Source organism: Macaca thibetana, chromosome 2, assembly GCF_024542745.1.
Source record: "Macaca thibetana thibetana isolate TM-01 chromosome 2, ASM2454274v1, whole genome shotgun sequence".
Classification (NCBI taxonomy): domain Eukaryota; kingdom Metazoa; phylum Chordata; class Mammalia; order Primates; family Cercopithecidae; genus Macaca; species Macaca thibetana.
Window position 1 is genome coordinate 40292700 of NC_065579.1, and position 14568 is coordinate 40307267.

The window sequence follows — 14568 nt, forward strand, 5'->3', positions numbered from 1 at the left end:
CCCTCTCTCTGCCTCGGTCCCTCACACCTCTCCCCGCCCCCACCAGTCGCGCTCCCTCTTTCTTGCACCGGCGTGTTGGCAGGTGCGCCCCCGCGGCTTCTCTGCTGCTGATTGGCGCCCAGGTTGGGGAGTCGCCGCCCCGCGCTTATGTCAGAGTGCGTGCAGTCCCGGCCCACCTCGCCTTTGAACTTCGCCGCTTTTGGCTCTCGTTCACCAGCCTCCCCGCATTCTCAGCCAGGTGCAGCGCTAGGCGCGGCAGCTCCGAGAAAGCCACGGGAGGGGGGAGCCACGACTGGAGACGCAAGAGGAGAGAAGGGAAGTAGAGAAGGCAAAGGTGGAGAAGGGAAGAAGGAGGAGCTTCTTGCCCTAGCCAAAAAATTACCTGGCCGCTTAATCCCCGGGACTCCGATACTTGGGCCCCAGCCCCTGGTGCCTGAAGCCCCCCGGCCGATCGCCCTCTCCTCCCCCACCCTTTCTGACCCCACTCGCTCCCCCGGGGCTGCCTGGGTGCTGGGACTGGCATGATCAGCTGAACTTTGTGGGGTCAGCGCTTCTCTCTGGCTTCCCCCCAGCGGTGCCAAGGCGAGGGGAGCGCAGAACCCCGGCTCAGGACGGACAGGCAGACGGCCAACCGAGCCCAGGCTCGTCTGCAGAACCCTTTGCACTCCCTACCCCCACCCACCTAGCCGCCGGGACCATGTCCAAACCTTCAGACCACATCAAGCGGCCCATGAACGCCTTCATGGTATGGTCCCGGGGCCAGCGGCGCAAGATGGCCCAGGAAAACCCCAAGATGCACAACTCGGAGATCAGCAAACGCCTAGGCGCCGAATGGAAGCTTCTGTCCGAGGCAGAGAAGCGGCCATACATCGATGAGGCCAAGCGGCTACGTGCCCAGCACATGAAGGAGCACCCTGACTACAAGTACCGACCGCGGCGCAAGCCCAAGAACCTGCTCAAGAAGGACAGGTATGTCTTCCCCCTGCCCTACCTGGGCGACACGGACCCGCTCAAGGCGGCCGGCCTGCCCGTGGGGGCCTCCGACGGCCTCCTGAGCGCGCCCGAGAAAGCCCGGGCCTTCTTGCCGCCGGCCTCGGCGCCCTACTCCCTGCTGGACCCCGCGCAGTTTAGCTCGAGTGCCATCCAGAAGATGGGCGAAGTGCCCCACACGTTGGCCACCGGCGCTCTGCCCTACGCGTCCACCCTGGGCTACCAGAACGGCGCCTTCGGCAGCCTCAGCTGCCCCAGCCAGCACACGCACACGCACCCGTCCCCCACCAACCCTGGCTACGTGGTGCCCTGTAACTGTACCGCCTGGTCTGCCTCTACCCTGCAGCCCCCCGTCGCCTACATCCTCTTCCCAGGCATGACCAAGACTGGCATAGACCCTTATTCGTCAGCCCATGCTACCGCCATGTAACCCCCAGCCCGGCCCGGACCTGAGGGGTGGTCTGAAAGCCGGGTCTGCACCCTGTCCTCTGAGCCTAGCCCTGTCCTGCAGACGCCTCCGGGGTCAGCCCTGCCGCTGTCCCTTACACCACCCAGACTTTTCCTCTCTCTTCCAGGGGGAAGGGAGGGGCGTCCTCCCGGACCCGAGGCGCAGACAGGTGCCGGAAACTTGCAAACGTTATGACAGCTGCACAGCTGCCCCTATCCCGACTCTCCCAAAACAAATCTCCGACTGTACCCCCTTTGGACAAAAAAGTAGGCAGTTTTGCTTTATTTATGTCCCCTTCACTCTCCTCGGATAGGCTTTGGACTCTGAACTCCCAGATTCTGATATTATATCTAGAATATGCACATATTTTTTCCTTTTGTCCCCTGAAGAAAAGAGTTAGCTGTGTCTCTATGTTTTGCCATCAGACACAACTAGGAGCCATTTGCTCTTCATGTATGGGGGGGAAAGGCTTCAAAGTTTTAAACTACAGAAAGGGAAACATTTCTATTTAAAACTATGCTATGATAGTGTTTGCTTCTTTAAAGGGAAAACAAAAAGGACCTAATGGTTATTTACTTTGTGTAAAGCAGTGCTTCTAGAGACCTAAGTTTACTTTTAGACAGAATGTCGGGTTATGAAGTCAGGAAGTAGAAGGTGAACGAAAAATTAAAAGAACAAAAACATCCTAAATGGTCACAAATGTTTTGACGATGTCTTGGAAATGTACCTAGAAGGATTTTACCTCGTTACTCTGTTCATTTCCTGAACAAAGACGTTTTGAATAAAGACAATCTGTCATTGTAAAAAAAGTAACCTTTGATGTGCCTAAAATCTGAAGTCAGGAGCCAGGTTGGAGGGGCTGGAAAGTCGGGTGCGGGGATGCTGAAAGTGCATAGAGCGAATCTAAGCAGTGATGGCTGGTGGCTGCCCCCCGTTGGCCCATCTTGGTGGTCTGCGGGTTGGGTGTAGAAGGGCCTAGAGTTTCGGATCTGTCCGGAATGCGCCCTGGAGATTGCTTTTTGCCTTTAGAGTCTAGATAAAGGTATCGTTCCCTGGGACTTCACTCTCTCCCCCCATTCTTCCCAAAAGGGTCAGGCCACTTCAAGAAGTGAATGAACTAAGTCAAAGGCCGACCCAGACCGCTGAGATCTGGGTGAGTTTACTTTTTAAAAACCCAAACGCTGAAGCAGTGGGGAGAAGCACCGAGTCTCCTGGGAACCAGTTGCGCGCTGAACACCGAGTCCTGCAGTGGATGTTTAAATTCAAAGCATGGGAGAAGACTGGGGGAACCAGGTATTTTGCCTTTTTAGGTGTTTGGAAACTCTGCTGCTCACTCTTCTGGGGATTTGGGGCTTGATACTGGTTCCTAAGTTAAAAAATAAAAGTCTAAGGAGTGCAGAAAGATGTGCCATAGGTCCCCGCCCCAGACTGTCGAACGCTTTTTACTGAGACCCTGCGGAGAAAAGGGAAAAGGAAGGCGACATTGTCACGACTCGGGCAAGGAGTTTTTAAAAATCGTAAAAAATCAAATAACAGTGCAGCCCAGGGTGTTAAATAAGGAAAACAGCCCTTTTCTTTCCCCTCCGGGTGAATGTTTTCTTGAAGATAATTGTCTTTCCTGAGGAGAAAGGACCCTCCGGTGTCATCCAGCAAAACTCTTTGGAATGTGTTCTCAAAATCGAAGGGTGCTTTCCACCCTCGGTCTTGGAGTCTCACCCCCAAAGCCGCGCTCACGCGTGGGTTTCCTTAATTTGCGCGCTTTTCCCACTGGCTTTGATATGCTACGGGGTGGGAGGTGGGACAGCCTAGAGGTTTGTCGGCTTTCTGCTGCTGTTTAGAGATTTGTGCGCTTGCCTCTGCTGTTTCCAAAGGAGTCGGTGGCTCGAAGTGCACGGGAAACGTTGTCAACAGACACCAAAGCCGAAATCCGCGGATTAGCATATTGTCCTCAAAACAATTAGAAGTGTTTGAGGTGTTATTTGGAGCCTATTCAACCGAGCCCCTTTGTCAAAGGGGGATTTTCATTATTTAAAAAAAAAAAAAAAGTTAGCAGTTGTCCATCTGGCTAAGCTGAATAGCAAAGTGATCCATGTTGTATATGCTTTTCTCATTAAGAGCTCTTTTGAGACCGATGTTAGAATTAAATGGTATAACACAATTAACATACACGGGCGCTGAATAGGAGAGGACGCCTATAAATAATAGATAGATAAATAAATGAGCGATCAGGCGAAGGTAAACAAAGGCGGGCTGAGGGAGGTGTAGGGGGAGGCCGGGCTGGCTGCGCCACGCTTACTTAGCATTACAAAACCCTCTTACAAATCGAGACAATTAGGAAGTGACTGGCCTCTGGTGGCCGTCCGGTTTGGGGGCCCTGGGCGCTTAGGGAAGGCCCCTCCTCCCACCCCCTAGGAAGCCCAGGAGGCCTGGGACGGAGGAGCCACGGTTTTCCTTTCTGATATAACCCCAACTGACAGTCCTGTCAGCCGCTCTGATAGCCCCCATAGCTCAGTGTCCCTTAACATCTCCTAAGATGAAGCTTACAGGGGTCTGGGTATCTCCCCGCAGATCCCAGCGCGGGAGCGCCCTGGGCGAACAGAACACCCCAGCTGGAGAAAGAACCTGGCGCCCACGACCCCACCTGAAGCAAACCTGAAGGGTTAGGCTGGAAAGGGGCACGTGGCGAGTGCGAGGGGCAAAGTGCGAGGGGCAAAGGCCTCGGGCGGTGGGTGAAGCTGGAAAACTGAAACCAGGGTCCCGGGTTGGCCGGATCTTGGGCTTAGATGGGGAACTAGGAAACTAGGGTGCGCTGTAGCAGAGAGGCGCTCAGGGAGCTGCGGCCTCACTCAGAGCTGACTGAGACCTCTTTCCAGCCTGCAAAGAGCCGGGGGGTCCAGTTCGGGTCCTGGGACCTGAAGTCAAAGACTTGACTCGGGCGGTTTTTGGCCACCACACTTCGTTTCCTTCCTTCGCAGACTGGCCTTCCCCAGCCATCTGCCCTTCTTAGACCTAGTCCCAACCTCGCCCCCCACCCCCATCCCCGCAAGGGCCTGCCTCAGCTTTGCCTCCGTTGCCCCGAGGGCAGCTGAGCGTCCGCCGAGGTGCGCGGCCGCGACTCGCCCTAACAAACAGCCAAAATCCTTCTCGTCACGCCGCTGACAGGGGCCGATTACTGACTTTGAAGTCAGGCGCAGACAAAAAGAAATCCCCTGGGGGGTGTGGGGGGCAGCAGTCCCTGTCAAACCTGTTTGCTCACAACTGTCTCTTTCTTTCAAGAAAATCATTAAAGCAAACCTGTAGGGAGAGGAGCGCCCCGCCCGCCCGGAGTGGAGAAGAGCCGCTTCTCCCGAGCGCGCGTAGCGCAGCAAAGAGCAGCCAAGAGTTGCCCTGGACAGACTCCTGACATCCGGAGAACCCGAACTCCGGCGCTGCGCGGGGCGCCGGTGGTCCTACAGGAGGAGGTTCTGCAGATCTCTCTGCGTTAGGCACGAGTCCGGCAGCCAGGGAGCCCCAGACTTCTCTCGCTTAGCAGCCTGGGCCTCCCTAGAGCGGGATTGGCAGGGAGGGCCTGGACCTCTCACCTGCTGCTCTCATTGCTTCCCCGGGACCCCTCTCCCCGCCAAAAGTGACCCAAATACATGCCGCGTTCAGCGTCGTGGCTCCTCTGCTGGGTGTTCCCTAGGACAGCAGAGACCTGAACAGCGTGCTGCTGGGGTGGCAGCCATCGGCGCCGGCGCGGCAGGAGCACAGTTGTTTGGGTTTTACCTAGGTTTGCTTTCTTAAACCTTGGCTGCCATCTGGCTCAGGGGTGCACTGGCCACATCTTCTGAGAGATGCGGCATTCTTGGTCCCTTTCAGCCTCTGGCCTCCCTCATTCCGAGAACTCCGTCAGCCTTTTATGCACCTCTCGGTTTTGGATCCGACTCCCAAAATCTTTGATTCCCTTCCAGTTTCGGAGTTTTACTATTTAAATATTAATTTCCGTAGGCCCGCTGACTTTAAAGACGGAAAAGACCAGCTACTTTGAGTAAATTACACTGAGGTGTGAGTAACTGACATCTGAGACCCCCTTAAACGTTTGCATTTTGGAACTGGAGCGAGCTAACCTGTAGGAATCTCCAGTGAACCAAAGCGGGATGATGTTTCCGTCAGACTAGGGCCAAGGGACTTTGATCACGGCTCACCATTTAGTGAAGTGTGTCCCGCCAGGTCAGCTTCTCTGGAGAGATCCGAGACTGCCAGGGCCCGGGAAACTTGGCGAGCTGTGGTACCAGCACTCTTGTTTCCTTCATCTCCTCCCCAGCTCAGGCCTTGTTACCATTGTTCAAGTGGACAATGAATTTCAAACCATTTGAATTTGAATATCACCTAAGTCACAAGATTTGTGTAAAGAACTCTCATCTCTTTATTTGCTGAGTGGATTGTGTGTGAGTGCTAGAGGAAGAGGCACAGGGACAGAAGGGGCCCGTTAGATTTGAGTGCAGGACAGCCGGGACCCATGTTTCCTGTCTCCACCGAGGGGCATGTTCTCCTGGCCTCTGTCCTGCCCTGCCCTGCCCTGCCTCCTAGGCTCTAGTGGACCTAGCAGTGGGAGAGCAACTTGGGCTGATTTCTTTCCTGACGCTGCAGGGATGGGCATTGGCCTGGAACCAGAAGCGCAGGCGCTGGGCCACGGCAGAGTAATTAAGAAAATAAAGAAGTTGATGGCGGATGGGGGCGCTAGAAATCCTGGGGCTTCTACTTTAAACCAGAGACTCTCGGTGGGCGCCGCGGAATCCCGGCTCTGTGTGTGCGCCCAGGTCCCGGGGCTTGGGCGTTGCCGGCTCTCACACTAAGAAGGAGCCTGAAGTCAGGGAAGAGGGGGCCTCGCTACTCCCTTCCTAGCCCAGCCCCTGGCCCTGGGTCCCTCAGAGCCGTCATCCTCAGGCTCCTGTCCAGCCTCTGGGGTCGGATGAGCAAGCTGTTCTCTTCGGAAGCGGGAAGGGCCGCGGGTCGGGGACATCCCTTGGCTGCCTCCCCTGATTCTGCATCCTTTCGCTCGAATCCCTGCGCTAGGCAACCTCCCCAATTCCCCCCAAAAGCCGAAGCATTGGGTCTGGGTTGAGGAAGGGAGCGGGTGCCCAGGCCGGACAAAGGCTGAAAGGAGGCCTCAAGTTTCCTCTTTGTTACAAAGTGGAGAAGTTGCTTTACTCTGGCGGGCAGTGGGTTTTTCCAAACTTTTCCGCTCAGGTCCGTAAGAGAAGCAGTTCATATACGATCAGTGCTTTCGGTGCGAGGATGGAAAGAAACTTCAGAAAAACTCTGCCAGACACCCGGCCGCACTTGGCCCCGGAACAGAGGGGAGAGGAAAGACCCGACAGCCGCACTCAGGGCGACCAGCCGCACTAAGTTTGGGGGTTCCCTCTGCCTCCAGGCCTCTGTCGCCGGCTGCTCGCAGTAGGAGAACTCAGGCTCTCCTGGGTGCTTCAGGGCAGGGCTGCACCTCTGAGCCCCGAGGAGGCCCTGCTAGCGCTAGCGCGGCGGTGATAACTGAGGGAGGTGGGTGAGAGGCGCGGCTGTCGAGGCAAAGGCAGAGCACCCGCCCAGTCCTCCAAGGGCCGACAGCCGGGAGTCCCGAACCATGCTTAAGCAGCTCCTTGCTTCCTGCAGCCCAGGCACGTCCCTGCGGGATTTCTGGACGCCCCGCCCGGGGACCTAGGGAGGAGGGAGAGAGGAGGGAGGGAGTGGGCAGCCTGGGCGCACGCCACCGGTCCCCGTACGCCCGGCACCCCCCGTGGTGCGGCGAGTCAATGGGATTTGCACACTCGAGGTGTAACAGCATTACTGCATTAATTACCATTTCCATTTCACGTCCAGATTGTTTACTTATCTGCGGGAAACATATGTCGGGAGAAGTTCACATTCCGGATTCTGCTCCGCTGCCCAAGGTGCAATTCCGGGGAGGCGGCGAGGGGGGAGGGGAGGGCTTCAGATTTTTTATTACACCCTCTAGCCTTATCTGCCGCTGTAAATTATGAGGATCCTCCATTGAGCGGCATATGGAGATTATATACTTTTTTGAATATCGTTTCCCAAAGCCTGCAGATTTTCACTTTGAAATGAAACAATCCTCCGCTGGTTCCCCCGGGGACAGGCGTCTCCTGCGTTCCCCTGCGCGGCCTGGGGGACCCTTCTTTCAGAACAGGCGCACACCCACATCCCCAATGCCGTGGCCAGCGCCCAGTGGAGACCTCTTTCATAGGATCTAGAATAATCTTCCGGGGAACACCCCTCCATAGGCAGTGTTTGAGAGCTAAGGCAGTTTCCTTGCTCTGTTTTCCTGCGCCTAGCCCCCGGACTTCTGTGCCGTTTGCAGCTCTTTTTCACTTCGAATACCCGCATAGACGCGAGCCCACTTCTGCCCTCTTCCTACGCTGGGCGGCTCCAAACCTGCCGCGAGGGCTGAGGTGTCCACACCTGCCCACAGCAGCCTTCCTCTCCCTAAAGCGTCTCAAAGCTTCCTAAGCGCTTACATTGGTCTTGGGACAGCCGACTTTGGCTTCTTTCTTTGTTTGAGGGACCGTGGAAGTGGCGGGGGTCCCCCGCTTGAGACCGCTTATTGTGAGCCCTCAACGGAAATCCTGCACGGAAGGCAACCGCCTCCCCGCTCGCGGTAAGCAGGACCCACCCGAGTAGCGAGGACCGAATCCCATCTTTCTTATCTCTCGGAGACTCCTTTCAGGCTGAGATCAGAGAGGGAGGGAAAAAGAAGAGAGAATCATTGTTCTTCTTTTTTTAATTTAATATACCAAGCCACCCGCTCAGGTCATTTATATGCTTAATTTAGTGATAAAAGTCAATAAGCAGAATCACAGGGTTCTTCCCTCTATTTCTTTTGACCACATTTTTCTACAGTAATTGGGAAAACAGTAAAATATATACACCCCCTTTCCCCGTTCAGTGCTTTGTCTGCAGTGCAATTATAATAAGTGTACTTTATTAATGTAATTTGTTTGCTTTTTTAAAGGCTGCAAGGGGAAATGTGCCTTTTAAGAGATTTTTCCCCCATCTTATCTGGGTTCAGTTTGCAGAATTACACATACTCTGTGTATAGACACCCACCCTCAAAAGCCAAACTCAGAAATTTCCTTGAAATGCCCGTTTTTATGATTCAGAAATATCCCGCGGGAAACCTATTGTGATGTTATACCAGGAACAATTAAATGGACCAAAGCAATGCAATTAAGGCAGAGAAGAAATAAGATGGCAAATGGGGAGAAATAAACAGATTCTTTCCCATTAAGTATTGTTTTGAGATTTCTAATTTTTTCAAGACCTCTAAGAAAATTGTGAGGTGTCACTTCTCTCTTCTGGGTCTATCTGTAATTGAATCTAGGTCACTATTCTAAAGCAAGAAAAGTCTGCTTTCCACTTTCCTACATCAGGCTGAAATTTGGGGGAGGGACAAGGGTCTTGCAGTTTCATTTAAAATGTAATGGTGGATGAACTGATAAGCAAATAGGGAAAAAAGAGTCTGCTTAAAAGAAAAAAAAGGCATGGTTTTAATATGCTACAGATGGGGGGGAAATGATTTACATGAGAGTTTATTTCCTCTTTGCTGATATGAAAGAATTACAGATACAAAACCCACTGATCTATAGAATAAAAAAAGAAAAGAAATGTTATTTTCCTGTAAAGGTGTCAGTTCATTTATATTCATTTAACCATCCATCCATCAATTCACTTTCTCACTCCTTGCACATTCTCTCTGGCTCTGTTAAACCTTCGCCTACCAATAGACTTTGCTAGAATATGCAATGAAGTTTTCTTTTAAAAAATAATGTGAGATTAAGATGAAGTAGGTAAAGATAAGTAAAGAGAGAAGGTTTTGTCATTGTTGTTAAATAATTACCCCCTAATAATTCAGCATTATGTTTTATGATTGTAGAACAAAATTTTACCCATATTCACATCTCGTTACTGCTGCAGTTCGAGTACATACAACATGCCAGTGGTTAAGAATATATGCAAAGGATATGCAATTATTTTTTCATAAGATATGCATGCAATACAAAGAAATTTATTAGTTATAAACCTTCCTGTAACATAAAAAATGCAGCAAAAGATGAGTCAGATGTTGGGTCAATAATTCATTGTTTTATTAAAACAGCTGTTGTCATAAGTATGAACTAGTTCACATTTCCCTAAGGATTTCCTGCTTGCTCAAGGTATGAGCAACATCAAATCTTTTATGTTTGAAGTTTCCAGGTCCAAATAAATGTATAGTAAAATTTGCATATATTAACAAAGAAATGAGGGGGGCAGTCATTTGAGGAGCTTCCAAGTGCTAGAGAAGATTACATAAGAATAGGTTTTACTTTTCCTGAAATAAAAATTGATGACCAGTATGACAGATATTTCCTCCATATTCTCCGAAATAAAGGGGTAATATAGTGTCATCCCCTCTTTCAATGACACGCAAATGAATGACTAGAGACCTATAGACCTAAGCAAGGACAAGACCAACAACCAGCATCTGATGCTGGTTTTCATAAGTAAGAAAAACAGTACATTGTTTAAGACAGCAATGCATTCTCACAGGATGAATCTTCTCCAGACTGAAGACCATTTCCTTCAACCTTTTTTTTTTTTCTGTCTTATCCCTTTTTCCTCCTCTTGTTTAGTTTTCTTTTCTTTTCTTCTTTTTTTAACCTGTAAATACTATTGATGACTCAGAAATTTTCTTTCTAGGTCTTCATAAATTATCAGCATAATTCTTTGTCATGCCTGTTTCTTGCTGGCCTCACTTTCTCTCACTGTGGTAATCCATTTTCTTACTCACCTAATTTTTAATCGACCAAACTGAGCATGAGGCAGAAGGATGAACAGTTTGGGCAGAAGTTAAAATGTCTCATGTATGTTTTGACTCAAACTCTATAGACTTATTTGTAGCAAGTGCTTATGACATAAATCAGCTGGATGAGAGGGCAGCTTTAAGGCATTTTAGAATTGTTTCTTACCATTGTCTTTTACTTCCTGGGCTCTTCAGTGTTTGTCATAATTATACCTAGTTAGAAGGCTTCATTTGCTTTGAGTTATCATTGAGAACTAAATTGAGAAGAAAAGAACTGAAGGCCTGAAGATATGTCATCTGTAGAAAAGGTGAGCTGAACTTTTCTCTGTCTGAATATACTTTGAGTTTACAATGAGACATTTACGTATTTGTATATATCGGTTATACTCTGAGCTAATGTGAACACAAACTTGGTATAAATACAGATGACTCCCTCTCTGCTGCTGTGGCAGGTTCATCTGACACCTGGGGCTCAGACCAGTCTTTTTAACACATGCTTGGTGAAATTCAAAGTGTATCACACAACTACAGCAGCATTCATGGCCAACCTATTTGGTAGGAAGGATTGAAATCAGATGGGAGGTCAATTTGCTGTCTAAATCAAACAAACTTAGCTCCTTTGCAGATAATTGAAGATGCTGCAACATTGCCTGAAAACATTTTATAATAAACAGATGAAATAAGTGATAATGAAGGTGGGTTTGGATTTTTTATTTTAGAAGGAGATATTTCATAGAAAATATGAATCCTTGTCTCATGATTAGTGTCTCTCTGCAACAGCCTCATCCTTCTGCAGATGATCTCTTCTCAAGCTTTCTTGGCAAATCAAGAGCTTCTGCCTTTTGGGGGACATCCTCTTGACCTCCCACCCATGTCAGCTCTTAGAGGACATTCCACAGGAACATTGTCTTCTTGTCTTCCGGTATTTTTTATGGAAACAGAAATTAGGTTATCTTCCCTATGCTCTAGACGGACATCTGAAATCATCAAACCCTTGAGAGAAAGAGCCCTCATTCTTTTTTGAGACAACCTGGAAGAAAACAGGTAAATTTCATTTGTGATGAACTGTTGCCAGAAAGAAAATTGCCATTATGATTTCATTCTTCTTCATTGGGGAGGGCTCAAGAGTAGGATAAATTCAGAAAGAAAAACAGTTCTTTGGATTGAGGCCAAAAAGGATATTTGTTAATTTCTGTCTTTTGGTCATCCTCTGAGTTTCAACTAGAAGTCAAAATGTATTCCTTTAGTTAGTAAGGGGGAAACCAGTTGAAAAGAACTTAATTAGTTAATGCATTTGCCAACCCCTTGTGGTTCAAATTCCTTACTCTCCTGAACAGCAAATAATTTCCTACACCCCAGAAGAATTCAGACCCTCTATGCTAAGATTCCACACCTTTGTCAATGAAGCAGGGTAGGAAAGGGATGATGAAGGGATCGGCATGCCACTGTCAATTAATCATTAAAATTTTAATAGTTGACCTTTAGTCCCCTACTGATGGTGTCAGCTTCATTCATATATTCTTTCCCTTGATAAGAAAGGGCAGCATCAAAAGCTCTGACTGTCCTACTAGGAGAAATCTATGATACTTAAAGACAAAAAACCTGGAGTGCCATCAGGCCAGCCCTGGAAGTCTGCTGGAACCTGATAGAGATATTGCCTGGCACAAAAGCCCAAGGCTGAGCACCAGGCCTCAGACCATTCATTTCATGAAGTCCTGGCTTGGATGCAAAAAAAGAAGTCAGGAAACTTGTATTTTACTTCCAGTGGCATCGACTGTGCCTGGAATGGTGTAAAATAGTCCACTGGATGCGAATGAGTAAGATTTTGATTTCTCTGCAATCAGTGACTAAAAGAAAATCCAGCATTGTTAACAGTGTTTAGGTATCATCTCAACTAATGAATTAAATGAGATTGCTTTTTCTTTCATTAAAATGTGTTTCAGGAATATGTTTTAATTCATTGTATCTCTTTCCAGGACTCTGAAGATTTGTCTCCATATTCTCTGGAAAGATGTACTCTGTTTGCAATAAGAGGGAGCCACATGGCTTATCAGATGGTTGTTAACTGAGCATTCTGTGCAAAGAATTTGTGCCTTAGGTATTTTATCCTGTTAAATTCTCCCCAAAGCATTATTAGGTAGGTACTACTATTTTGCCAATTTCAGATATGAGGAAAGTGAGGCTTAGAGACATTAAGTGACTCACCCAAGAGCTCACAGACCTCACACGGAGCTGCTATATCCAAGCTCTCTGTCTTCCCACTACTGTCTTTAAAATCAAAGGCTTACTGGAGGTGGTTAAAGGAAGGAACAAAGAACCCATGGCATTCACAGCTGAGGAAGAGTCCAAGGAAGAAGGGTAAGGGGGAGGAGCTGAAACACCCTCCCTGTCTCAGTTTGACGTACAGTATTCAGAATCCAAACTGATCAACATCTCCTGTCACTGAACTCTTACTAGTTGAGCCCACACTGCGTCAGCTTTATCATCCCAAGTCTCACTGACTGCTTCTAAGTCTTGCAGATACAGCCAGGGACCAGGACACCACCAGGATGATCCCAAATTATCACATAGGAGAGGCACATTTACAGACACAGATTTCCTGCAAAACCTACCAAATGAGCCCCCAGCCCCTTCCAGACCCATTTCATGATGCTCATTCCAGAGCAGCCTTCTTTACCACACAGCTTAGCAGTTGAAGGTAAATATGTTGGGAAGGAAAGAAAAAATATTCCTGAAAGTCCTATGTCTTGTTCTCCTGCCCTTAATCGGGTTTAGTAAATCTATTACTCTGATCATCCCCTTGAATTTCTAAACTAGATTCTTCAAATCTGCCCAATCTCTCTGTCTTTGCCTTGAGATAGGAACAATGTTTCTTGCTTGCTCAGCCTGCATTGAGCTGTTGGGTATAAATCATGTAATACGAAGTGGCTTTTGCATTTCCCTGCTAATAATAGTTTGCATTCGATGCATCTTTCTGGAAGGTTCAAAGCTTGCCATAAATAAAAAGTTACTGATCACAATATTTATGTTTAAGGCAATATTGGGACTTTCCAAAGCCTCTCAGTTGTTTTGGACTCAACTTTTATAGAGCTTCTCTGAAACATGCTCGTTTACTCGTTCTTCTAGATTTAGAATTCCACCCTCAGCTGGAATACAGATGATCCCTAACAAGTCACATGAAAAAATGAATTGTGGAGCCAGAAGAGTGAGTCCTTGGAGAACTAAGGGCCAGAGACCTGTGAGCAAGATTTGATAATTTTATAAAAATTAAAAGATGATTTGAAATGTTATTGGTCTTACTAAAACTTTTACTTGTGAACTGCAATGGATGACATGATCACTTGTGCCAATTATAATTTTATACCCAAGGACTATAGAGCATTGGATAGGTGTGTTGGGCAGGTTTCTCACAAACACTGACAGAAAGACCTGACGAAGGATGGGAGGACAAACTAGTGGGGTTGCCAAGTAGAAAAACAGAAGAGATGTCTGAATGCTCGTCCTGGACTCTGCCCTTTGGTAAGGGACTGAAGGTCCTTTATGATGTTCTTTCAAATTTCACCGTCACAATTTTAGTCACATCCATCTATAATATTATTTAGTTTTAGATTTTTCTTTAAATTGACTCACTTTTTCACTTTAGGCTCATCCCAGGCAATAATATATATACATCATAATTTTGTTGTAATAGATTTTTTGTAATAATAATCAAAATTAAATTTATTCCTCTGTAACAGAGATAATTTCTCAAATTACTTTGGAAAACACCAATTTAAAGTGCTCAGTTTACCACTTGAGGAAAACGAGAGAAGATCAGAGGAGTAATGCCATTTTTCCAAGGTCACACAGCCTGACAACTGGAAAGCCTAGCCTAGCACCTGAGTCTTTTAGGTATTGGCCCAGTACTCTTTCCTTCTATCATCTTTCTCAAAGGCTAAAAAAAAAAAAAAAAAAAAAACTGTCAGGCAATTAGCACTATCTCTTGGGGGTAGAGGGCATGAAGATTTACCAGGTTCTCTCATAAAGTTTAAACACTTTCTCGGTGGTGCTAAACCTTGTCTTGGTTACTCAGACTGTCTTCAGTCTATTAATTATATTGCATAAAACCTAACACATTTCCATGGGAGGAGCTCTAAGGGAAGAAGGACCTGAATGGGTTTTGAGAGCCAGGGACTGCCTTTCCTTTAAGAAGGTCATCTGGGCAGGAGAAAGCAGGAAGGGAAGGGAAAGGCCACTAACCATAAGCAGTCCAACTGTGGGTAAGTCACTAGTGTCAAGGAATGGAGTCTCCTCAGTC

At 48.1% G+C, this 14568-nt stretch overlaps 1 protein-coding gene and 1 long non-coding RNA gene across 2 annotated transcripts; both read left to right on the top strand.

The window, feature by feature from the left end:
* Positions 1-226: 226 nt before the first annotated feature.
* On the top strand, positions 227-2246 carry SOX14 (SRY-box transcription factor 14). The gene has a single exon (XM_050779735.1). The coding sequence runs from the start codon at positions 698-700 to the stop codon at positions 1418-1420; it is 723 nt and encodes a 240-aa protein (XP_050635692.1). The 5' UTR covers positions 227-697; the 3' UTR covers positions 1421-2246.
* Positions 2247-10659: 8413 nt separating this feature from the next.
* Positions 10660-13561, top strand: LOC126948207 (uncharacterized). The gene is made up of 3 exons (XR_007723362.1): positions 10660-11315; positions 12248-12369; positions 13398-13561. It is a non-coding gene; the product is annotated as an uncharacterized LOC126948207 (long non-coding RNA).
* The last annotated feature ends 1007 nt before the right edge of the window (positions 13562-14568 follow it).